Source organism: Lytechinus variegatus, chromosome 15 (assembly GCF_018143015.1).
Source record: "Lytechinus variegatus isolate NC3 chromosome 15, Lvar_3.0, whole genome shotgun sequence".
Lineage (NCBI taxonomy): Eukaryota > Metazoa > Echinodermata > Echinoidea > Temnopleuroida > Toxopneustidae > Lytechinus > Lytechinus variegatus.
The window spans coordinates 31,219,344-31,247,310 of NC_054754.1; the positions used below are offsets into that span (position 1 = coordinate 31,219,344).

Genomic DNA, 27,967 nt, shown 5'->3' on the forward strand with positions numbered 1-27,967 from the left:
TGAAGGTACAGCCAAGTCCTGATGATGCAGTTATACAAGGGGGATTTCTATTGATTCTCACAAAGTCTGGTGTCAGTATAAATTGCAATCTACTTCCCATAAAATCTCAGGATTGACCCACTTTATGGTAAAAGGAAGTTATCTTCTAATCATATTTTTTAAAGACTAGAATACCGCAAGGGTTGTCTGAACAAGCTTATTGTTCAAGGGCTGTATGAACAAGTTTATTGTTCAAGGATTGTCTGAACAAGTTTATTTGGCATTGAAAGAAACTAACATTTATGTTCAATTTCAAATCAAGCCAAGTTCCAAAATCAATTGTAATGGCTCATTGCAAGAAAGTTAGACGCAAGTCAAGCACAAATTTGCATTTAATCAAAGTAATTACTCTTGATATTGAGACTTATTGATCTAGAATTAAAGTTGCACAGCTCCATATGTTTTACCTTCACTTTTGTCTATCAGATAGCCATGCATTTATGGATTGAATTTTATCCATTAATGTGAAACAAAATCATTATTTACATCATATAGTAGAGTATGTAAACATAGCTCTCATTAATCATATGTTACAAATGGGTATTACAAAGTCTCCATTTACTGTCGTGAATAATGTTCATACAAATAATGAATAATTTGGTTTTGTTTTTTGTAGAAGTTTGTATATTCAGTTTGTTGTCAGGTGGCTATGCTCCTGTTATTCCAAAATTCTGATTTGTAATAAAATGATTTGTACAGTTGATATTACATATGTGTCATTGTGTAATTTTTTCTTAGGCCATGTTTATGCTTCCACTTTTCAGGCCAGAATCAGCGTTTCCATACGTGATTAGTCCAAAACACGGTTGCATCCATTCTTACTTTCATTTAAACACTGTTTCAAAATGCCGATCGTAAACTCACAAAAAGGTGCGTTTGTAAACGTCGTTTGACCAGAATCAGGCTTTCTGGGGAAGTATAAACAACCACGATCGTAAACGTGTTTAAATGACGTCATTTGGTACATGCTTCCGGTGAGATGAAAATCCCTGTGCAAATGCAGTCGCATTGCTCCATGTTATCTCCACGTAATAACACTCGGAAAAAAAAAACTTTTGAAAAAAAGGCGCGCCCAATTTGACCTCGCTTTCCTGCTCAATGAAAATAACGATGCGAAGCCAGCTTGAGATTGTGATTTCGCCTCTGAAAAGTTAAGCATAAACAGCACTCCCGGAACCACGTTTACAATCGACGTTTTGAATCGACGTTTGAAAACGCAGATTCTGTCCTTGCAATGTAAGCATAAACACACCCTTAGTTTGTCCTTCGTGCTGTGACATTAAGGACTTTTTAAAATTGTCACTAGTCAAGTGCTATGTAGTCTGCTTTGTGTTGACATCATTCACAGCAAGCACCCATTGCCTTAATACAAGGTCTAATGTCCTGGTGAAAGATGCTATTGGGGGGAACCCCTTGTCACAAACAGTTGATATGTCGGGCAACATTAGTGGAGTTTGGGCATGCCCAGTGTGTTGCTTCACTCCACCCACCTTGTATACTGTTAACACAAAGCCACCCATTAGTGAGCATGTAAATTTGAAAGCCCTTACAGATTGAGGCTCTGCTGGCTATGAAATGGGTAAATAAAAAAATACAAAAAATAATGAAAATGCATACAAAATAAAACAAGCACAAAGAAGATACTGTAATTGGTGGTCAATGGACATTTATTTTCATTCACCATTCTGTTCATCACTGCTACACATAAGGTTGCATATGTTTAACACCTAGCCTTCTCTTAATATTTACAAACACTGTACATAGAACTAACTAGTCACTACCAAACTACGCTCAGACAACCTCTTAGAAAATGTTGATTGGACAAATTTGAGTTGACTTTCTACCAATGTTGCATCAAAGTCATCCTTCACCATTCTCCAGTGCACTCTTGTGATAAAATATTACAGTTAGACCTGCTGTAGTGACAACCTGTTTCAATATAAGAGTATTTTCAAAAATTTTCCTCAATGTTTCAATCGCCAGCCTGTTGTAGCGAGATCGGTGAAAAAACATGGGAAATTACTCTACTTGAAAACTTGATAATTCACCATTTTCAACATGTGCTCTTAGACAAAATTTTACTTGTTCTTTTCATGCAATAAGTTACTGGCCCCACATTGATTTTTACCGGTCTGGGACCAGCACTAGTGTTGTGTGCTGTGTATAATACATACTCCATGATCGTAAATTAAAAAAAGGTAACAAATCATACAAAAAAGTATTGGCATATTCATAGCAAAAAAGATGAACAAATACTCTGACAAGAGAATGGTTGGCATGTCTGTGAATATATGTTTATTCTATATGAGCTCAAGTTCAGATGATAGAAGACAATGACAATGAAATAGACTCATTGGGGCTCCATAACATCAAGCTTAGTGATTGATCGTGAGGCATATTTTTACGATCGATCATACATAGAAATCAGCCCAACAATCCCCACCAAGTGTCATGTTGCTAGGCCTAGTTTTAGATTTTTGATCAAGAAACAAGAAAATACCTTATTCATGAGTAAATGAGTTTGCTACAGTATTTAATAGTTCTTTTCAAATTCAGCACAAGGCTATGCATCACTTATGGTCACTCAGTGCAAGTGCAAATTATAGACTTTTAAATCTACAACATCCAACAAACATAAGATTTCACATTGTGTAAAAGAAAATAATATCCTACGGAAGGTTTATGGACAAAAAAGAAAGGAATTACCTTTAATTGGTTGAATTAGGTTTGATATATATTTATAAAAAAAGCCACAAGCTTAATAGAAAACAAGGATAAGAAAAAGATATCCTCAAATTTAAGACCTATTGGGTTGATAAATTTTCAGAGAGAACACAAAGAGAACTGTGAATGTTGTTGGTCAAAATAATTCAAGACAATACAATGTCATCATACCAGAAAATAAACATGACATCACTCCATATGATGTAATCTTAATATAGCAAATGGATGATGATAATCTTAAATGAAACTTGTTTATTGCACATTAAGGTTAATTGATATGTTGCAGACCATGCTTACTCCATATTATTGTCGATCACATACTGTAAAAAAAAATACACCAATAAATAACAGAAAGAAATCATTAACAAATGAACTGAAACCTTCATTAAAAAAAAAAAACTTAGACAGAAAAAAACCCTGAACCAGACAAAAACCCTGGACCACCTTGCACATGTAGATGCAATCAAACCCTACTGTTATAATTAATTAGAAATTTATTTTCCACCAATCATAAGTGAGGATTCAGTCTTCCATTTAATAATTTGAGATGTATTTAAACCATTATATCCGCAAAAGGCAAGCCCCAGGTCTTTGTGAGAAGTTTCCATTACAACAGCATTTATTTTTTTCAAAATATCCACAGATGTTAATCTTCAACAGAATTCAGCTGAAATTATCAGATGTTATGTTAGGTGACATTTATGGGCATCATGAATAGTGTAAAATGATATTTTACAGATGTTATATGATTGGAAAGAAAGGTCTAATTTATTTTCTTTTTCAGAGTGGGAGTCACTGACTCAACAAGATTTCAATCTTCAATTTATTTCATTCCTCATCTGATATAACTAAAAATACCACAAATCCTCTCTTTTCCAAGATTACTAATTATTGCATTGATTCATTGCATTATCTCTTTCCCCCAAGTTAGACCAGTGACAACACCAATCATCACAAATAATATAAATGTGATGTAAAGCAAACATTGTGTAAAAGACACATGAATATTCATGAGTGCACACGAGAGGGCCTTGTTTCACAAACTCTATCTATAGCTCAACTAATTGGAAGTCTGCATTTTGTCAGCTGGTTTCATTACTTCTCATTGATAAACATTTCTGAAACTGGACAAATGACTTTATAATGCTGTAATTTCTCTGATTTGAAGATAGTATTATAAAGTTATTTTATTTTATCATTAACACAGTGTACCCTCACAGGACTAGCACACATCCAAGCTATACGGGTTCATTTTACACAGTAAGCAATGGTATATACAAAGCTACATATATAATACATGTGAATATGGAATAAATAGAGGAGCATTAAATACTCATGGCATTGCAAAATACAAGGTATGGTACACTAAGACTATCTTATTCACAATGTGGTGGACGCATGGCCAAATTTTCAGACAAAAATGAGAAGTTGGCTTCTAAGTTGCAAAATGCATCAACAAATACTATGAAACATGTTCTCATACATATTTTCTTTCTTTAATTAGAAAAAAGGGTATATATAAGCAATTTTGCATCAAAATATGGAAATACAACTATATCTTTCGTTGGCAGAATCGTTATAGGTTTTCATTTACATGACATGCGGAGTACTTTAGGTAGAAAGGAAGATATATATATTGTTAATTACAATCCTATGAAAAGGAATATCACAAAAAAATCATCAAATATCATATACATCTACTTTTCAAGATTAATATATCATTACATCATCACTCTAATAACACTATACTCATAATACATTCCTTAATTATTTTCAAACGATTATTTACATGGATTTCATCTGGCATATGGGTAATGATTATTTCTTTTTTTTAACATTTTCACAGCATTCTACAATAAATAACTTTATTTCACAATCACATTGAAATGCTGAATGTTTTTATTAGTTATAATAATTCTGAGTTAATGCTTTGGCTCAATAAGATATGAGGTACGGGGAAAAGTACACAATCTTTCTTATTTTAATGTGATAATCTAATCATATACGACTCATCTTTGCATACTAAAAAATATGAAAATAGCTTATTTTTCTTTAATAACAATAGCTACACTTATATGGAAATTTCAAATAAAAAAAAATTTGTGCAAAATATGTGTTATATTCAACATGAAATTTGACTAAACTTGCTTGACCAAACTTTGTCTTGATCATCATAGGAGCATAAATAGAAATGATGGTGATCAATACTTATCTTTCATTGTTGTAAGGTTATAAACCATATCAAATACAAGAAAACGAAATAAAGTAATAACATTAATAATTTTAACAAAAATCTAAACAGATAACACTCAAAAATTACTAACCTGTGCAACCAAAATCTTGAAAACAATATTGAAAATATGAGGGCATTTCTCAAAGAAACTAGGTGTGACAAAAAACAAAACACAAATGCAAAATACACTTAACTTTTCAGATGCATGTGGAATATCACATCACGGTATTGGTCATATGACGCTCATGACACATGCTCTACCACATATCAATCAATGAGAATGTGTATTGAATATTATATGCACTTGTAACGTGTAATGTCTAGTTAGACTTAACTGTTTGTAAAACATCCCCTTGAAAAATTAGTATTAATTCTAATCATTTCATATAACAAATGACAATTTCTTTTAAGTAACAAGATTAGTAGATCAGGCAAGACAAAAGGTGGACATTATCATATTGTCATCCATTCACATGTTTGAATACACATTCAAAATCAACAAAAGAAAATGAGTTTATTGCAATTCAGAGCTCTTGAAATTGCTGTGAGATGATTCAATAGTTTGACTGTCGCTAAAAAAAAATATCTCTGGACAATATACAGGATGGTGTAGAACAGCAACTTATTGACAATGAATTACTGCACCTACGAATGTTGTTCACAGATATATGGTACAATATAAATGCTGTGGATCATCATCATTATCAATTACAGAAATAGAAATCATGTATAAAAATGTAATAAACTCAATGACATTGAAATAAACAACATTAATCCTAATTGTGTGTGCATTCTGGAATACATCTAGATTAATGGCACTGTGTAATTGTATATCACAACACTATTAATTCAAACATAACGAATAAGAAAACAAATTTGAAATAAAAGATGAACAATTCCTGGAATAAACATTTTCAATTTCTATGCTTTTAACTCCTTTGATACTTATATAATATATGCATCTATTTTTTTTTTAACTATGTACAGATTTATCTATAAATTAATATGTACTGATCTGATTACTCAAGCAGATTTCAGGATATATAACTACATGAACAGTCTGAGGAATAATTAGGAAAAGAAAAATGGAGTGATACTACTGTTCTAATTTCTTGACGAAGCATCTGGACAAGAAGAGTGAAGTGATATTACTGTTCTAACTTCTTGACTGTCCCTGTAGCTTCCTTGAGCGATGAGAACGATGAGAATGTCTTAGTGATCCAGGAGTTAGCATTGCCTCCTGCCGATGCATTCCTCACAACCTGGAGCTCAGTAATAGCATTATTCAACTGATGCTCCAGGTCCTGAGCCCGACATTGAGACTCCACCAGCTGGAGCTTGGTCTGGGCTAGCTCCAACTCAAACTCTCGGACCTGGTTCAGGGCCGCTGCTAACTCGGGTTCCTCTTTGACCAGAGAGGGCGGTCTGGGGTCAGATGGTGACCTCTCGTATTTTCCGTCTTCGCTGATTAGTTTGTTGCATTTATCGCAGCTCTGCAACTTTTCCTGTGAAATGAAATATGAAACATGAATATTATTATAAATATATGGACATAGATTACTAAGTCATTCGTGAAAATACAAGTAAGCGAAGTCGAATATATTTGAGATAAAAGGAAATACAGCAATAAAAATAGCATCAGGAAAACCTCAAAGGACAAGTCCACCCCAACAAAAAGTTGATTTGAATAAAAAGAGGAAAATCCAACAAGCATAACACTGAAGATTTCATCAATATATGATGTAAAATAAGAAAGTTATGACATTTTAAAATTTTGCTTAATTTCACAAAACAATTATATGCACATCCTGGTCGGTATGCGAATCAGGGGACTGATAACTTGACAAACAGCTTCTTTGAAGCACCTATTGAGGATACATTCTCATGACAGTATGGACTACAGTTTATCACTGTCTTTGTGAAACACCCCCCCCCCCTTAAGCAGGATTTCAATGGTGACAGGCAAAGGACTCTTCACAAAACTAAATGTATGTATAAGTTGATGGACATCCCATACAAACACATTTAGTGAATATTAAATATTCTATGGGTTATCAATGAAGGTTACAAGAAACCTGCCCCCTTAATCCTAACCCTGAGATCCAGCAGACTGTCACATCCCATGCAAACAAATATCATTCAGTATCACATATAAAGGGGGGGGTGTACAAGGAGGTTACGTGAAACCTGCCTCTATATTCTTTGCCTAAGATCCAGCATAAAATTGTCACATTCCATGAAATTCAGTATTACATTGGGGGGGGGGAGGTGCGGTTGCACAACCTGCTTCAAGATTCTTACCCTAAGATCCAGCATAGATTGTTTAGCCCCGGTCTGTTGTTTCTCTAATCTCTCGCTGAGTTGTGAACAAATTTGTTTGTATTCTCCAATGATGGTTGAGTTTCTCTTAGACTCTGATTCAGCCTTCTCGGTTTCTCTTCTGTACATCTCCTTCACCTAAAAAAAATAAGAGATAATATTGATTCAACTTGTAAAATAATAATACCAACATGCCTATTCACTTAATTGGATATAATTACCCTGGCTTTAGCCCCGTAGCCTTTTACAGCACGGTGGCATTTCAAGGAATAAATTCCTGCCAGGTACCCATTTACCTCACCTGGGTCGAGTGCAGCACAATGTGGATAAATTTCTTGCTTAATGAAATTACGCCATGGCTGGGATTCGAACCCACGACCCTCTGTTTCAAAATCGGAAGACTAATCCACTGGGCCACAGCGCTCCACCAATAATACACCAAAGTTTATCATATAGAGGGAGTGTTTCATAAAAAGTTTTGTCAGTGATTTTTTACTATCTAATTTGCTCTCAGCCACTCATCATACACCCAAGAAACTTGAAGATTCAACTAGTGATCTTTCAAAGATGTTTCAAACCTGGGCTTGAAATCAGGTTGATACACATAACACAATAGAAAACCAGAGTGTATGTCTTGTGAAATTCATGAAAAAGATGAGTAATGTTTGAGTTACCTGGGCGGTCTCGGAGCCAAGATGACGCTTCTCTTCTTCTGAGTCATGAAGCGCTAACCTAAGAGCTTTGAGTTCCTTCTCTAGCTCATCTGCACGATCACGCTCCTGGTAGATACATGTAAACATATATTAGGAACATGTAAATCATCAGGAGCCCATCTTACAAAGACTTGCAATTGATCCAATCAATCGCAACTATGGAAAGCCAGCAAAGTCAACATATAAAATGCATATTTGCTCAAAAATTCTCTACATATGAATGTATATCCATAAGTTCATTGATTTCTTGACAATTTCGTGTGTTCTCCTTTGTTTACAAAATGACATTTTGTGAGTTTCCTGTAGAAAAAATTATGACACTGATGGATTCCATAGAGTTACGACTGATTAGATCAGTCATAACTCTTTGTAAGACGTGGCCCTGATGTACATACATCTCCCTGTGGGATATCTGTTACATAATCTTGAATCCACAAGCTTTCTTTTTTAACAGTCTTGATTTAAGAGGTGTAATCGATCAGTGGAAAAGACTGCAGACTTTGAACCATAAAGTCTGTGGTTCAGGGGCCCGTTGCAGAAAGAGTCGCGTTTAAACGCAAGTCAAAAAATCAATCGCAAGTCCCAAATGAGCGCTGTTGATCAGTTGAAAATCAAGTTGCAAATGATTTTCAGAGTTGCAATTGATTGCAACTCTTTCTGCAACGGGCCCCAGATCCCCCACAACACCCAAATCTCTTAGCAATACATTAATCTGAATTTACCACTCTCCATCAAGATGAAATAAATAGGTATTGTAACCATCACCTGTAATCTAGAAATTAAAATCAGTGCCTGGTGTGAATTCTAAAATGATAAATTTACATCAACAATCAAAGTCCTGTGTTTATTTTCACATGTCAAAACTTAAATACTCAGGCAGATGGGAGTAGCAAAGGTCAACTTTGCAAAAAAAAAAAACTGCAGAGATCTTTTTTGCAAATAGTTTCATACCTGCAAGATAAACAGATTCTAGTCATTTGAATTTTCCTCAGAAATGGGAATGGGAGATCATAAATGTCCAATACAAAATTGGCTTGTGATTTTTGTCTTCCTTAATTATGGAACGATCATAAACTCATTATTATAACAAAATGTTATAAAAGGGACAAATCTAAACGACAGACTCCAATTGGTTGATTGGTTCTTACCTTATCTAACTGTTTTTCCATCATGAGTTTATGTGTGATGAGTTCATGGGCAAGTTCATCATTCTCTCTTTCTAAATGAAGATTGGCTTCCATCATTTGCTTGTTCTCTCTCTGAAAGATACATGGAAATATATATCATTTGAAAGATGAATTGATGAATAGACAGACACAAAAGGCAGACTGACATACGGTCAGACAGACATATAGAAAGAAAACAAATATATAAAAAAAACATGAATAGAATGACAGGTGATGTATATGCAGAGATTCCATGCATATTAACCTTTTTGTACATCCAACCCCCTGTTATCTATTTCCTTACACAGCTAAAACAATGATAATTTGAGAACACTACAACTTTTCATATGAACTAGAAAACAGAGAAAAATCATTTCTGAAAGGTCACACATATAAGGGGTTCAAATGTACTTACCCACTGGCAGATCCAGGGGGGGGGGGGCCTAGCCGGCCCGTGCCCCCTCCCCTTTGAGAAGCAAAATTAAAAATTTTAATGTAAAAATGCCATTAAAACAGGTGTGCCGCCTCTTTTGAAAGTGAAAACTTTTTTTTTGTCAATTTTTTTTCTGGTACAAAATATTCTTTATTTTGGGTCACAAATCTTTTTTTTTTCTTGTCAAATTTTCCCCAAAAAAATTGCCCCCCCCTTGGAAAATCCTGAATTCGCCCCTGTACTTACTATGGAATTGTCAAAACTATCAAATATGAATTTACCTCTAATCTATCAACAGGGTCTTCTCTCTCCTCGTCCTCCTTCATGGCGTAGAATTCCTTCTCATACTTCTTTAACTTCCTTTGACTGACCTGTGACAAAAAAAAATTATTTACCATTTTTATCATCTAATAACATCTAAAGCAAGTAGTTGGCTCACGATTGTGAAGCCTTTGCTTAAGAACCAAAGGTATCTAGAACCTACTCTGTATGTTAAGCTAAACTAAAGTAGTTGCAGTGAGCACAGAATAAGACTTTAAATCAAAATTAATTGCCATTATATCGAAAAATATCTAGATCAAGTGACTTGATCTAGATGACCTAACATTTCAGTAAAAATGAATTAAAAATTAGCCCCGATTTGCCCCGCATGAAACGTGCTCATGTTCAAATTGATAAAAAAATAATATCTTTATACAAGGGAAAAATCTGGATTTGATAGACCGAAATAAATGGCTGAGAATTTCCACTTGCAAATTGATGCCTGATGGTATTTACAATTCCCCCCCCCATGATTCAAATAACACAGTAAGCAGTCTTGGGCAAAGAGAGAAAGGTAGAGATAGTATTTTACATCAAACACACAGGATAGACATACCTTTGTAGACATGGCTACTTGCATGAGTTCCACAGCGCTCTCATCCGAGCGGTACTTCTTAGGAAGGGTCACTCTGAAGAACTTCAACACACCTTCAAAATCCTGGCCTAGGAGTTCCTTCTTAGATAACTACAAATTGACAAATACAAAAGCGTGAACTTTCAGTTCTAGTGAACAGCAGGGGACTGTTGCAGAGAGAATTGTAATCCAACACAACTACAAATATAGTTCCCAAATGCAATCATCTGATTGGTTGAAAAATCAAGTTGTGATTGATTTTTGGAGTTGTGTTTGATTGCAACTGTTTCAGAAACTGACCCCAGGAGAGCAAGTTCTTGAATTGACTGGAAGAATAAATGGAATAAGAGGATTTTGTTAACAGCGTCATTCCTACTAAAAATGGCAGAGAGTGTGACTACGATTGTACAGGTACATTGTAGCAATTGGTTCACATGTAATTTGGAATACTGTAAACATTGCACAGGATGACATGGTTAATACTCTAATTATGGTCCAACATGGTAAATAATATAGTTAAATTATATAAAATGCAGGCTGAATGTGATGAATTTACATGTTTTCAATTCTCTATATGGAAATCAGCAGCATTCTTCTTTTTTCTCCATGGCAGGGGAAAATAGGAAATGAACATAATAGAATTAAAATGAACATAATCTAATCTAACCAGCCAAGAATTTTAATATGAATTCATTAATGCCACTACTAATGTCTAACTTCTTGCAGGATAAACAAAATAGAATAGTATTTGTAGGGGACAAAATATCTTCAAATTACTACCATGAAAATAATTCCATATTAAAGGTCAAGTCCACCTCAGAAAAATGTTGATTTGAATTAATAGAGAAAAATCAGACAAGCACAATGCTGAAAATTTCATCAAAATCGGATGTAAAAGAAGAAAGTTATGACATTTCAAAGTTTCGATTATTTTTAACAAAATAGTTATATGAACGAGCCAGCTACATCCAAATGAGAGAGTTGTCACTCACTCACTATTTCTTTTGTTTTTTTTTTGTTTGAATTATACAATATTTCAATTTTTACAAATTGACGATTAGGACCTCCTTGCCTGAAGCACAAAATGTTAAAATAATGGAACTCCACGTGTTCAGGGAGGAATGAAACTTCATTTTATATGACAATGATGAGAAAATAAGAATATTTCATATTTCATATAATAAAATACAAAAGAAATAGTGAGTGATGTCATCAGTTCCTCATTTGCATACCGACCGAGATGTGCATATAACTGTTTTGTGAAATGAAGCGAAACTTAAAAATGCCATAACTTTCCTATTTTACATCCGATTTTGATGAAATTTTCAGTGTTATGCTTGTTAAACTATTCTCTTTTTATTCAAATCAAGTTTTTGTTGGGGTGGACTTGTCCTTTAACTTTTGAAACCAGCATTTTTTCTTCATCACAAGACTATAATAGTAATACAAACAAGATAACTGAACATTTTCATCAGGTGGTCAAGATGGATATACTTTTTTTTTTTCTTTTTGGATTTACAATCTATTGTAAAGATATTATCACAAATGAATATAACATACCTTCAGGAGAGCAAGTGATACATGGTATATGACTATCATTCCCTATAAAAAAGGAGGAAGAAAAAAGAGACATAACAGAGGATGTTAAAAGAGAGATAGTAAGCAAATGCAATAAAATAGAAATTTGTTTAATATGATTCATTATAGCATTAATATTCTGCTTATCTAATACATCCTAACAACATTTCTAAATGCTTTACAGATATATTATTGGATTCTTGCATACCAGCACATAATGTATGCACTTTCCCTACTCCCTGTGCAACATTCAAATAAGAGTTTTACACTTTATTTTCAATGTTCTTTTTCCCCCTTAACCAGCTAAAGAGGAGAGCCTTTTATAGAAACTTGATTTTTTTTAGTAACCTGCCGGTATTAGCTGGTGTTCTTTTATTCCCTTTTCATGCTTTCTTCATCGTTGGTGTATTTAGCAAATTATATTATTGATAAAGTTTATAAATTCTCCGGGAAATGAAATCAAAAGGAAGAAATATGTCATAAGGGATTTCCTGCTCCAATCCAGTATTCTTCTCATATTTACTTTTATTACCTTTCTGTGCTTCTGTGTATATTTTTCTGAAAAGACAGTAGTATCCTTAGCAGAATGTAACTTGAGTACATTGTGTTTCAGTCTAATAATACACACATCACATTAAAGGATTAAATTGCTATTGCTATACATGTACATCTAATCCCATGGCAACCAATTGGCTTCCTTGTAAAGACAGGAGATTCTCAAATAACATTTCAGAAATAATGATCTTCTATTTGCTTTTTTACAATCGTAAAGTGGTGGAAAAAAAAAATAAATAAATAATAAATTAAACAATAAAGGGGCGGTCTAGGCTCATGGTCCATGAGCTGCATTTTCAATGAAGCATTAGCTTTCACATACCAATGTTGTAGAAGAAATCATCTACTTTGGCACAGTGGAAGAGAGAGCTTTGGGATTGCCTCAAAGGCGAAATTCTATCTCTTTTTTCTTTACAAAGGTTAGTCAAACTTACTGAGTCCTAATTTATTGATGTTTAAGATATTCAATCTTTGTTGTCACTCTAGAGAGGTTTACAGGCAACTGAATAAAACAAGAGAGTTCTTGGGAAAAACAAGACTGCAACTATGTGCCACACTGCATAATGTTTAGTCATGGCTCACTAAATGTGTTCCCATCTGTGTAACATTATCTGTTTTCATCCTGTGCATTTATGCTATTTATGTTCTTTCCAAGCTCAATGCTTTTAATGCTACTACACATAAATAATTTAAAGGCCGATTCGCAACTATTTATTTTTAGGTCCCTCCACTTTGAATGTAAAGCTTTTTCATTGTTCTGTTTGCTTGTTCTTAGTTGTCATTATTTTTCAATACAAGAATGAGTTGTTTGTTTTGTATTTGATAGATATGTGGAAAAAAAAAATATAGAATAAAAGATAGATTTTTGGGCAAGGTCAATGTAGTCAAAGAGGGTCAAACATAATCATGTTTACAAGACTTTTTTGTCAAGTAAGCAACAAAGATTAAGTTAATACAATGTCATGTTTGCAGAGAGAGGTCTGTCTGTTACTATTTGTTAAAATCAATTTTTACTTTTCTTAATGAGCGAATGTATCAGGTTTTATACATGAATATCCCAATGGATGGACTCTTTAAATATCAAGTCCATCACCCAATACTTACAAAAAGAGATATCAACATCACTACTCATTAAATATAATAGTAATATTTGATCAGGTTTGCATTTTTTTTTCTTTTTGGGGGTATTTTTTGTAGTTTGTTGTGAATAATAACTTTTCAAATTTGAATAAAACTCATTCTGGTGTAGTACATCACATCTTATGAAATTCAGATTTTTTAGCTTCTATTTTTGATATGTTATCAGCACTAAGGCTTTACCATTTTAACCAACTCATTATTCATAAATTCCCATTTCTCAATAGCTTTTTCTAGATGAATATTGTATTTTACAATTTTCCTTGTGATATTTGACTTTGAATATATTCTGATTTGATCATTATCTGTTTTTTTTAATAATCCATAGGCATAAGCTGGTGTTCTTGTTTTGTGTGTGCTTGCTTCCTTTGAGCACTAAAAGCAAGAACACAATCTCAAAAAAGACATGTGATTGATTCAATCAAAATCAAATAATAGAAAGCCAACAAATTCATAATTCTTCATTCAGGAAATTTAGGCAAAGTCCCCTTGAAAAAAAAAAGAGGAGGAAAGTTTTGGGTCATGAAACTGATGCATGCATGAGTATAGACCTTATCTAGAAAACACTTGAATAGACATGCATTCTAGATAATGGAACTGTTGGCTTTCTATAGTCATGACTAATCAATTCACTTGCAATTCTTTTTATTACAGGGTCCAATGGCCTGTTGTAGAAAGAGTTGCGTTTAAACGCAAGTCAAAATATCAAGCCCAAGTCCCAAATACGGGTGCTTCATTGGTTGAAAATAAAGTTGCGCAAGATATTCTGAGTTGCATTTGATCACAACTTTTTCTGCAACAGGCCCCTGAAGGATGTTGTTACGTACCTCTGAGAGGAAAACATCCATGATATGAAACACGGTATGGAGAGGAAACTTGGCAGTGAAGAGAGTGAGGAACCACTGAGATGCAAACATGTGGGTCTCAATACCGATGTGGACAAAGTGGCTGTACAGGTCTGGGACGTTGTCCTATGAGAGATACAACGCAGGATGAGATTGGGAGAGGAGATAAGAGACAAGAATTAAAAAAAAAAATCAGAGCAGCTCAGAAAAGGGTGTATTTTTAGATTAATAGCAATGACGCAAACCTCATAATGTCTGAAAACAGTCTCCTTATTCCTGTTCAGAACTCTCACTAGGCAAAAGAAGATTGCCACTCAAGTCATAACTCTAACCATTGAGGTGAACACATGTAGACAAAGTGGCTACAGAGGTCTGGCACATTGTCCTAAGAGACCCAACACAGGATAAGATTGGGAGAAGAGATTAGAGACACTGAGAAAGTGAGTTCTGGGGCCCGTTTCATGAAGGACTTGCAACTGTTGTAAAATTGCCATAATGGCAACTGCCATGGTAATGGGGCTCAGCAGCCAACCAGAATCAAGGTTACCATGGTAGTTGCCATAATGGCGAAGTTACAACAGTTGCAAGTCCTTTATGAAACGGGCCCCTGATTTCTAAATAGCCACAAATAAAATTGCAATTTCATTCATCAGTTCTATGAAAATTTAACATTTTGCACAAGACCATGGCTGGCTTGCTATATTTGTTTAGGAAACATTGAGAAGCATACATGTGGGTCTCAATCCCATCATGGATAAAATGGCTAAAACAGGTCTGGAACGTTGTCCTCAGAGAGACACAATGCAGGATGAGATTGACGACAAAGAGAAAGAAATCTCTTTATCTCTGAATAACAATATCACAAAATTCAAAACATAAGCTGGTTATAGAATATTGTTAATCATGAAATGCATCCTATTAAATATCAAAACATGATAAGGAATGCTTTAAACTCAAAGCATAAAATCTCTTCACTTAACCAACTTTTATAAAGTATGGGAGGGGTCTGGATTTGAATTTGTTTGTAAATCTGTGATTTGTAGAACAAATTTAGTATTATATGACTTGTATCAAACTAGTTCCTGGAAAATTCCACTAAATAATCAACATTTTTGTATGTCTTATCCCAAAGTCCTCTCCATTCTTACTTCATTTCTTGAACAATTTAAGAGCATTAAAACATTTCATATCAACTCTAACATACAGAAACAAATACTTTCAGTAAGGTTCAACATGTGGGATTTCAGACATACAAATATTATGGATTGCCCTCCTTATTAAAACTTTACCTCCAGTAGTCTATCGAGCTGGAAGAATTTGACATGAAGTTCTTGGAAATTGTTGAGGAACAGATCTCTTAAACCTTTATCGTACATGATCTTCACCAACACAGCAAAGGCTTGCTCTTCTGGCATCTGCATGATACAATGACAAAAATAGAAGAAGCTGGAAATCTCTTATTTACTTTACATGATGTATCATGTATTCAAATTACACTAGTTGTTCAAAATCTATTGAGATAAAAATTTCATAACCTCAAATTTATTAGTTGTGTGAAATCTCTAGAATCTCTTTTTTTTCTTCTAAGAATGTAAATCATTGTTTGAATTTTCTTGGGAAAAGTAGACAATGATGTCACCCTTTATAAAAAAAAAAGTATCTAAATTTATTATGATTGAAATTTTTGATTGAGACTTCACTAATGAAATACATGAAAATAGGGAATTCACTAATTCAGCAAATGATTTTTTTAATGAAAACTGAAATTGATGGGATAAAGATGCTCAAGAACAAATCTATATTTTTGACACTGGTGAATACACATCATATTGTGACCCCCCCCCAAAAAAAAAGATAAATAAATAAATAAAAATAAATGAATGAATAAATGAATGAATGAATGAATGAATGAATAAATAAATAAATAAATAAATAAATAAATAAATAAACAAACAAATAAATAAATAAATAAATAAATAAAGGGAAACAAATAAAAAGATGAAAATATAATAAAACTGTAGTGACTATACAAATACTTAGTCCCATGGATCTCATTATGCTGATCTCCCACTATGATCACTAATTATGCAGATGATTAATAGGGTCTTTCATTTTGATTCTTAACAAGAATGGTGAGAGTTACCCCCCAAACAGATCAAAAAATATACAAAATATCAGCCAACAATTAGGACAATAAGAGGCAGTTCTTTTAAAAATTTCAAAATAGAATCATCTCATGTATATCTACGTGAGATATTACACGTACGCCATCATTTAATACTTATTTTGGAACAACTTTACTACACATAGACATAGCCTCTGGGTAAAATCATGAAAGAAAAAATTAAGATGTCTATGAACTACAAACAAAATTAACAGATAATTTCTTTGAAGGCAGTATGGATATAACATCAATTGATTAAAGTTCAATTTCAGGCCAGGGGTTCAATCGGCTATTATGTGTACCTTAGAATGAAAACACCTTCAGAGATCCTTTATGTTATAATATTGTGGAGATTCAACAACTCTGCGGGAGAGCAGAGATCTCATTAAAGAAGGACTTGGAATCAAAACCGAACTTGCATCCTTTGGTAATGCACTGATCCCTCTTACTGAGTCTATCTGAATTGACCAATTCGTCTTGAGAAAGGGTCAATGTTACTCAGTGTAAAAATAACCTGGTAACCATGGAAACAAATCCCTTCTCAAAAACAAACTAACAACTTAATAAGTCAGTAATCCTTTAAACTTTAACAGAATTTTGAGCAATCATAGAATAATTGGGTGGTGTAATGAAGTGTTGATTGGTTGATCAATGTAATTCTTTGATATTTGGTTCATTGAGCAATTGATGGATGGGTTAATTCAATAAAGGAATGTGGCCATTCATTGGTAGTTTAATTAAATTGATTTGAATAAATTGAATGAATAAATAAATAATTTATTGATTAGTAATTGATTAAATAAGTAATTGATATATAGAAATTTGGAACCACCTTTTTTCATCATGGTTCTAACATCATAAATAAATAAATAAATGAGTGAATGAATGAATGTATGAATGAATGAATGAACGAATAAATGAATGAATAAATAAATAAATAAATAAATAAATAAATAAATAAGATGTACCCTATGCACAAGCACATCCAGATAGAGTAATTTTCCTGGAAAACATACATTATGTTAGGGTTCAAGATAGAATTAGCAAGGATGAGATAAAAGAAGCCAACAGATTATGATATGAAAACACAAAAAATAATAAGACAACAGATAGCACACATGCAAAATCATTTAAAGAAGAGAGAGAGGGGGGGGGGAATAATTGTGGTTTTCCTTCACCAAGATTTACATGATAATTATTTATAAACATTTCATCTCCCTATTAAAATTTATCACTGCAGGGACAAAGAGATGTAAAGTACTCCAACTACCAAGTAATTCTGGCCTAAAAGCCTGGTATCATAAAAGCTGAGAGACCTTCACACCATCATGAAACTTTGTGATCATCGTAACCTTCTCAAGTAATGTACAAGATCCTACTAATTTAAAATCAAAAGTGATACCTTTTCATAAAAGCAGGTCACACTTGATGGATAAAAAAAATTACAATCTTGATCAAAATGTAATGATGATGTAAGAATAGCTGATGGTGTCACTCAGATGAAAAAATAACCCTTTCACTCCGGGGTTTCATCTAAATATTGGCTCATATAACTAGAGCAAAGAAATGTATTTTTTACAACTTCCCTTTGAAAAACAGTTTGAAATTGTAACTACACCCGGAGCTATGAATAATTGTACCCATTTACTACTTCCATTAATGGAAACCTTCAGGCAATGCAGACCAATCCTACCTGACCATGAATCCAAAATGAAAATACCAAACACAAGTCAACACTTTTTAAGAGAGGAGCACAACTTTTTTTTTACATTTCTAATACATCTATTTTTTGAAAATGGACTTTCTTTTATACTTTTTAAATAAAGGTATAAACATATAAACCAGGAATATCTGTATCTTAAGTGATCAGATAAAGGGTAACAATACAATACAGTAACATTCTAAACAATTTTTGTATAATAATAATACATGTAGACTGGAATCTTATCATATTTCAAGTTTATGAAATACCTACCTTCAGAATTTCAAGGGTACATCCATTAAAAATTAGGTCATTGCATTGTTCTATTTTAGGGAAAAGGTCATGAAATGATGTGCATCCAAATACACAAATATAGTTCAAATATATTGAGATACAAAGGATATCTTTATCCCGGAGTACATGTACGTACCTGCATAAATTTGTTTTGCGTATTCTGTTTGTCCCATTAACAACATAGTATCCTGGTAAAATAACGACTATAATACACCCTGACCTCATTTATTGATCAATTGATCAAGGAAAGATTTTTTCCCCCACAAGAGTCAGATTAATTCAACTTTTAGTTGTCAATTTAACAATTGTACAACAGTATACTCTCTTCAGGATAGACTCACTTTACATGAAGTTGATGCTACAAATCATGGCCTCGTTAGTATTAATTTCATTATAAATACCTTATTAGAGGTAGTTCTAGGTGCAGTGTTTTCAAAGATTTTGTGTTTGAAGCAGAGGGAGGGGGCACGTATCTCCCTCAAAATATTGAGGATCTCCTTTTGAGATATAGTGCCCCTTAAGTAATTCTCTTTTGAAGTGAGAGATGTAACATAATAAACCCCTAGCAAAACACCTTGCAAAAATTAAAATTAAATCTTTATAGGAGTAAAGTTTAACACTACTTTCTTCACTTTTACATTTGTATATTACTTTATCTTTTTATCCTATTCAGTTTATATGAACATACAAACAACTAAATTGTAAGTAAATATAGAACAAAAAACCTAGGCGTGTGGTGACCTTGTAGACAAACACATCCTCTATGAAACAAGAGAGAGATCAGGTCTAAATTGGGTCAATTTCACGGCTAACAGGTTTCAATGTTAACTTCTTTTTATACAGAGACCCTGTACTTTATAGGTCAAAGAGCATTACTGTCAGTTATATCTTCATCATTAGTTTCAAATACATTGTAAATCACCATCAATACCAACGATGACAGGAAAGTAACCCTGAAGTGCTTAAGTGATCAAACATGGCAAAATAAGAAACCCCCAGCAAAGATAATATGGATGAGAGAAGGAGAAGAGGTGACAGAATTCTATTCAAAGTGAAAAAGCAAAATGCCCTTTTGAGAAACTCTCCATAAAAGATATGGGTTCATCATGAATGGATGGAAAAATATGGATGAATTTGTAACCAATGATCCAAATGATATTTAACTGAAAAAATACCCCCACAATGATTTATTTGAACTTTTATTTGTAAAGTTCAAGGAAACTTTATTCCAAATCTTTAACTGATATTATTTGTAACTGTTATTTCTTAATTTCTTGCTATATCTTGCATCCTATGAATTGAATGTATTCAGCAGAAAGAGAAATATAAGGGAAGATTTTCAGTCTATTCCCAAATCAGATTGTTGAAATTCAAATTGGAAAATACAGAAATCTCTATTTGAAATGGGAGTGAAATTACTGGTATGTAGTGACTATACCAATAAAATTTTTCTTATGATCTTGCAATCATCACTAATTTTGGCTTATGCTACTAATTTTGATTCCTTTTAAATGATTTTTTTTCAAGTGATGAATAATGATTACTCTTGATTATCTGAAGAGAGACAGCTGGTAAATATAAACCTTTAAAGTAGAAATATATTGAAAATCGTAAAACTGGAGAATCATATATCACAATAAAGGAGAAAATAAGGAGAACACGATGGTGTACATCATTTATCATGGAGACTGATGAAACTCAGTTAATTGATAGTTTAAAGTTCTCTCTCTGAATGCTTCAAACACGCAGAATTACGTCCGCGAAATTGGGGATATTTTTATGACGTCACTGTCTGTACGAGAGGCGTGATTGGCTCTCCCACGTGAAGCTCCACTTGCATGCAAAACCTGTTGCAAGGGTACATTTTCTCCACATTGTCACTGAATACTTCGATCCCGAAATGATCGAAAGAAAAACCAGAATTTTATCTAGATTTGGATTTTCAAATTAATGATTTTGAGATGAAGAGAATGAATGTGAAACAACACAGTGACGTAGTTGGAGGTAAATAGGGGGAATTACGCCGATGATGATGATGATGAAAATTCAACTTGCAACACAATCACAAGTAAAGTCATGTCCATACCCATTCATGCTGCTGGAAGTGCTAGCTACACCGCGCGGGCCAAATTGAATTCATGCTGAACATGAATAACCACATCCAGACAGTCTATCATAAGAAGGAAAATGATATAACTGTACTTACAAACAAGTGAATAATCCGAACCTGAAGGCAAATCAACTCAACGAATAGTACCAGACGATATGGCATATGCACTGACGATAAACTTCATGTGGCTGGATAGATTGTCACTCGTTCTGTTAGATGTAACTTTTATCTCATTAATTTGACAAAATTACGAAACTCGGGAATTATTATTCTATATAAAAATATATTAACATCTCTTATCATTTTTTGAATTACGATAAAACCTGTTTTGAAGGAAAACGTTGAGGTAAATTAAAATTAGATGTAAAAGATCATCCCATCATGCGTAGCATTATGTAATCGTAAACAAACCATCACAACAACACATGCCGTATTGTTTGCTCGCCTTGGCTGAGACTGAGATCTATGCACGTGTTGCACAGCTCTCAATCAGCAAGGAAGGAATACGTGCATGTTTGCGATGGTTTGTTTGCAATGACATACAAGCTACGCATGTTGGGGGGGGGATTTAAAAGTAATTTTAGTTTATCTCAACGTTTTCCTTCAAAAGAGGTTTTATCGTAATACAAAAAATAATAAGAGATGTTACTATATTTTTATATATATAAATAATTCTCCGAGTTTCGTAATTTTGTCAAATTAATGAGTAACAAATTACATCTAACAGAACGAGTGACAATCTATCCCAGCCACATGAAGTTTATCGTCGGTGCATATCGTCTGCTGCTATTCGTTGAGTTGATTTGCTTTCAGGTTAATTCGGATTATTCACTTGTTTGTAAGTACAGTTATATCATTATTTTCCTTCTTATGATATAGACTCTCTCTGGATGTGGTTATTCATTTTCATGGATTAAATTGGGCCCGCGCGGTGTACGTATAGCTACCACTTGTAGCAGCAGCTGCATGAGTTGGTAGCGAATCGGCATGTACATGACTTTACTTGTGATCGTCAGGCAAGTTGAATTTTCATCATAATCATCGGCATTGTTCCCCCATTATTTACCTCCAACTACCTCACTGTGTTGTTCACTTCATCATCATTCTCTTCATCTTTAAAATCATCAATTTGAAAATCCAAATCTAGATAAAATTCTGGGTTTTCTTTCATTTCGTGATAGAAGTATTCAGTGACAGTGTGGAGAAAACGTACCCACGCAACAGGTTTTGCATGCAAGTGGAGCTTCACGTGGGAGAGCCAATCACGCCTCTCGTACAGACAGTGACGTCATCAAATTCCAGTCAATTCAGAGACCGATGCGAGGCATATTTCGGAGGGGCATTTTAGCGTTTTTTAATCGGCGATTTTCACCTTTTTGTATTATTTTCGGTATTTTTGAATAACCCACTGATGATCCCCACATCATTACCTTTCCATTGATATATAATAAGACCACATTCATAATCAATATATTTCTCCTTTAATAAACCTTAAAGATAAATTCCAGTTTTGGTAACGATCTCAAAATGACTTTTTACAGAATCTGATAAAATGACCACCCAAGTGTCTGTTTGTATGAATAAAACACATGTGTCAAAGGATTCTGGAAGAAATTGTGTAAATGCTGAGAAATAAGCAAAATAAGCACGGATTCGGCCACTTCCGTCGGGACAGATTTAAAAAGTCTATAAAATTTTTGTTTCAAATAATGATGTCTATATTTTGGTGTTAATAGATGCTCTAAGATCTTATCTTTGAAATGCAATTTAAAAAAATAAATTTTATTCATGCTTGAGCGAACACGGGACGTTTTTGTTGGGGGTTCAAAAAGAGGCTTGCGCCAGAATTGCGGAATCTGTGTAATACAATGATCAGACTTCTTGCTAATCAGGAGATTTCCTCTTTACCTTTTCATTATCTGTGCCACAATTTTCGAATTATGCTCTCAAATTTCATTTACAAAGTTATTTATTTAATTGAATTATTTTGTTTTTTCATTTAAACTTCTCTTACCTTTTAATTTTCCTTCATAAGTAACTGAGAAAAGAATTTTTTTTTGTCAACCCAAGCAAGAAGATTTGAATGATTAATTGGGGAACTTGTGATTATTAAAATCGTTTTATTATGTGAAACAAATAATGTTATGTACCTTTAAAAGACATGAATCTATTTATCAATGGGTCATTAATTCCTTGACCAAGTTTAATTGCTTGACAGGAAACACAGGAAGGGATTCATGTCTTTCAATGGCAATGGTGTATTGAGTCAAATTTGAAGGAGCTAGATATGGCAGATCAGGTAAAATGTATTAAAAAGTTGTGAGTGGGCGAAGTGAGCACGCAAATATTCCCACTTTTTTTAATTACAATATCAAATTCTGTGATAAATTTTGACATAATATTCAGAAAATATCATATTTTACTTTCTATCTTTCCTTTTATTTCCTGTCCACTTTTTTTCTTGGTCATGATTTTTTTAATTGGGGGGGGGGGGGAAGCAACCTGAGCGCCCACCCATCTGTGTTGCTTTGTTCAAAAGGCACCATAATCTTTGTAGCACATAATGAAAGGATTTGATTTGAATTTAAAAATCCATGCTCTCCCATAATTCGGTTGAAAAAAAATAATTTTAGCTTGAAGAAGGAATATTCAAAGCTAACAGAGAGCATATTAAAAAGAAATAACAGAATAATTCAAGCAAATAAATAGATATGAAAATGAATTTTGACCGCATGATTTGAAAATTATGGCAAAGATAATGAAAAGGTAAAGAGGAAGTCTGCTAATAAGCAAGAAGTCCGATCATCATATTACTCATATTCTGCAATTCTGGCGCAAGCCTCTTTTTGAACCCCCAATAAAAACGTCCCGTGTTCGCTCAAGCATGAACGAAACTAAAAATTTTTAATAGCATTTGAAAGACCAGACCTTATAGCACCTATTAACACCAAAATAAAGACATAATGATTTGAAACTAAAATTTTATAGACTTTTCAAATCTGTCCCGTTTTTTTTGATACGCACTGTACTAACAATTAAGCCTGGTTTTACAGACTTTCTCATGAAATCAGTGTTTACTGCAACTACTGGTATTTCTCTTTAAAAAAACCCTCTCTACTGCTAATTTGGAAAAAGTGAAAAGTCATTTATATTTATCTTTCATTATTGTAAGCCTAGCATTATGCTGGTATATTATTCATTGCATGAATAAGCAATCAGAATTGTAATACCTTCATGATTGAGGGATTCTACTCCTAAAACAGCTCATCCATCTTACTGATAGGTCTGAATTTAATCTTAGATAATAATGATGATATGCCATCCTGCCACAATGAATATATCTCATACACTGTAGGATGCACTTATCAATATTTCTGAGTAAAAAAATGTTTCAAAACACATTTCCAAGGCATTGCAGACATGTTAAAACGGGGCTGCATTTACCATCTCAAGGGTAATAACATGATTAATTATGTATGGTACAATTAAAGATAATTCCTACTCTAATGGGGCATTGAAAAACCACTTACATTCACTTCCAAATCAAACACAAATCACAAAATCATGTGCAAATTCTTCTATTATATGCAGATTGTAGTTGATTTGCATTCATTTGTAATTCAATTTTCTTTAAACTCCCCACTATATTTGATTTTATGACTGATGCTTGATTTGTAATTGAACGTTAGTTTCTTGCAAATCCCTATAAGGTTGGCTTAACCGTGAAGAACAATAAGAAATATTGGAAAATTATTACACAAGGAGGGAAAGTGGTATATGTGGGAAAGGGGATGAAATTCCCCCCCCCCCCCCCCGTTTCATAAAGAGTTACAACTGTTGTAACTTTGCCATTATGGCAACTACAATGGTAACCTTGATTTTGATTGGCTGCTGAGCCCTGTTGCCATGGTAGTTGCCATAATGGCAAAGTTTCAATAGTTGTAACTATTTTTGAAACGGGCCACTGGTAGACTGATTTGAGATCATTCCTGCTACACAACGTAAGGTTTACCCATTCTGCCCCTGTGGACATAGTGTTGCCTTTACTACACTTATGTGAAATTGAGAATTCAATATAGAGGAGATTAATACTTACATGAAGCCACAGTACAGCAGCCAGGAAGGATAGACCTTGTGTGTAACCAACATCATTGTCATACACTGAGTACGCCTGGATTATTTGGAGATAGAAACAAAGACATAAGGTGAATATTGAAAAGAAATACAAAAGAATTATACATGAAAATTAGTTGATGCAGCCAGTGGCATTAGAATGCACTCAGCACACACCAGGAAAAAGTAAACAAAGCCATCGCTGTCTAAAAGTGAGGCAACATAATAATATAATGCCATGCTAATATGCTAAGAAAAGCATAGACGGTGAAAATTCATGCATATTCGGCGATTGATTTTTACCTTGGGCATATACACAGAAATAGAAAGCAATTATTCTTCATATCGATCGAAATCATGCAACTCATGGCACTTATCCCTGCTTATGCTGAGATGCTCAAAACTGAATAAATAAGATAAAAAAAAAGAAATTCAAACACAAATCAAAGGGAAATTTATTCATGTACCTGGTCTTAATCTTCTGGTAATTTCTCCTTACAAAGTTTGTGATAAACCTTACTTTGGTTTCTGTTTTTCTCCAAAAACACCAACAATAATGAAGCATTTTGTAAAATGCTCTCTACTGAGTCAAATAGCATTCTAAGGCGACAACAATACTGTCATCCTGGCTCAAGTTCTGGCTGCTGCAAGTTTTTTTTTTCTTTCTTTTTCAAAACTCTCATCTTGAACTGAAATATGGCCTTTCAAAAATAGTATCATCATCATCATGGTTAAATGTTATCTCTTGATCATCTTACAAGAACATGACTCTTCTATCACGAGATAAAACACAGGATAATTACTAATCTTGTGTCTTGATCATCTTACATGACATGGCCTTTGAACAAGGTATTCCAGAAGCAGACTAACCATTACTAACCTTTTATCTTGACCACTTAACATGCCTTGGCCTTTCAATCAAGGTATTAAAGTTAACCTTTATGGAGTTTACAGGGTGCTAACCTCACATTTGATTCTTTATCAAGGAACATGTGGTGGAAGAGTGCTTGCATCATATGATTCATCAAGGGTTTCTTAACATCAGCACATGCACTCAAGGTTCACCTCTAAAGGCCTGGGTACCGTTTCATAAAGCTGTTCGTAAGTTAAGAGCGACTTTAAGAATGACTGGTGATCCTTTCTTGTGGTAAATGGTATAATCAATTGGCGATGGTTTAGGGCGTAAGAAAAGATCACCAGTCATTCTTAAAGTCGCTCCTTAACTTACGAACAGTCATGTGAAACAGCCCCCAGGTTTCGCTGGCCGACAGACACAAAACATATTCATAACAGATACAGCGGACAAGCAAAATTTTGGGGTTGCTCCATCCGTTTTCATCCGCTCCAGACAATGGACAAAATGGGTAAACAATGAAATCACAGTGGACGGATGCTTGATGGATATAGAGCAAATGAAACATGTATGCAAAGAGTAAACAATGGATACATAACGTTTTCCAATGGATGGCAAGATTCTTTTCCATTTCACATCCTCTCTGCATCGGTAAGTGCAGTTTGATCAAGCCTTAAGTCATTAAAGGGGAATCAAGACTTGGCCATAAAATGTAGTGTTGGAAAGGAGAAATATAAATAAAACAAAATAGTGAAAGTTTGAAAGAAATCGGACAAGCAATAAGGAAGCTATGGCTGCTTTAAAATTGAGATCCCTAAGACTATGTAGATTTCAAACTGGCAACTGGGTAAGTAAATTATGACAAGGGGCAAGGACAACTTTCCCCCCGTAGGCCATGTACTTAATTAACAGGAATTTATGGTCTTCTCCTAAGTACCCATTCCCCTGCGGAAGTAATCTAAATATAATCCAGGTAGTATATTGCTTTATGTCCTCATGAAAGAAAAATACAATTTGAAGCAAAACTTTTGAAAAACAAGTGCCTCTGGCAGTCTCGCCTGCATTACATGAAATGATATAGCAGTAGTGCTGACTATGAAAACAGTTATTGTGTAAGAAAACATTCATATGATAATAAAATACTATGTCCATTGACCCAAAATGACCTTTGCCCATGATCTTGTGATCTAAGATGAGTGCAAAACAATCATTTATACTTGATTACCCTTATACTTGAGGATATTTTCTAGTGAATGATACCTACTTTTTTAAGTTTATGTAAGGAGAGTTATTAAAATAATTGTACAATAATATTAAATAATGTGCTCCTTGCTTCAGAACAACATCTCAAAGCACTTTAATGGCAGATTATTACTGTGGTCATTGGATTCTGGCTTGCCATATCAAAATTAATTTCCCCTCTCCGCTCCCTGAGGCGCATCCCAGCAAAAATTTCCAAACAAGAACAAACACTCATTCCTATTGATATTCTCTGGTACTTACCTTACTAATCTTGTACATAGCATCCTGGCCACCTTCGTTCTCATTGTAGAACTTCTCATGAGCAGTGAAGGTTCTACTGATATCCCTCAGAATCACTTGCTCTGCTGGTGACTCCTACAGAGAACAAAGACAGGAAAAGAAGAATATTTGATTAAAATGAAAGCCATCTCTCATTTTTTATGGAGAATATCTTAATATCAATTATGGTCAGATGCAATTCAATTTTGGGCCCTGTTTCACGTAAGTTATTACTATAGTAACTGTGCCATCCAATGGAATCTTCAATGGAAACCTTGATTTTGATTGGCTGTTACCATGATAGTTGCCATTGGATAAGTTACATTAATGTAATAGGATCCTGGAATCTGTAGAGTGCCAAAATCATGTTGCCAAATCAAAGACGCTGACAAAACGGGGAAAAAACCCATCAACAATGTATGTTCATGATTTTAAACTAAGAACGACATAATGACTAGATACTGGTAATCTGAAAAAGATACTGTCTTCAGTCAAGTCCCAAAGACTGATAGCTGGCCAGAAGAGTGAAGGTATTTGGGAAGACCATGTCACAACCTAGTTGCACATGCAGTC

At 33.9% G+C, this 27,967-nt stretch overlaps 1 protein-coding gene across 1 annotated transcript; it reads right to left on the minus strand.

Moving 5' to 3' along the window:
- Window positions 1-1,688: 1,688 nt before the first annotated feature.
- On the minus strand, window positions 1,689-27,490 carry LOC121428564 (rab GTPase-activating protein 1-like). Its single transcript, XM_041625274.1, has 11 exons — window positions 27,377-27,490; window positions 25,004-25,078; window positions 15,927-16,052; window positions 14,620-14,763; window positions 12,083-12,124; window positions 10,505-10,633; window positions 9,909-9,998; window positions 9,177-9,287; window positions 7,990-8,094; window positions 7,298-7,453; window positions 1,689-6,501 (listed from the first exon to the last, which is right to left on the minus strand). Exons 1-11 carry the CDS (start codon window positions 27,392-27,394, stop codon window positions 6,145-6,147), a joined length of 1,353 nt encoding a protein of 450 aa, XP_041481208.1. The 5' UTR covers window positions 27,395-27,490; the 3' UTR covers window positions 1,689-6,144.
- Between the last annotated feature and the right edge of the window lie 477 nt (window positions 27,491-27,967).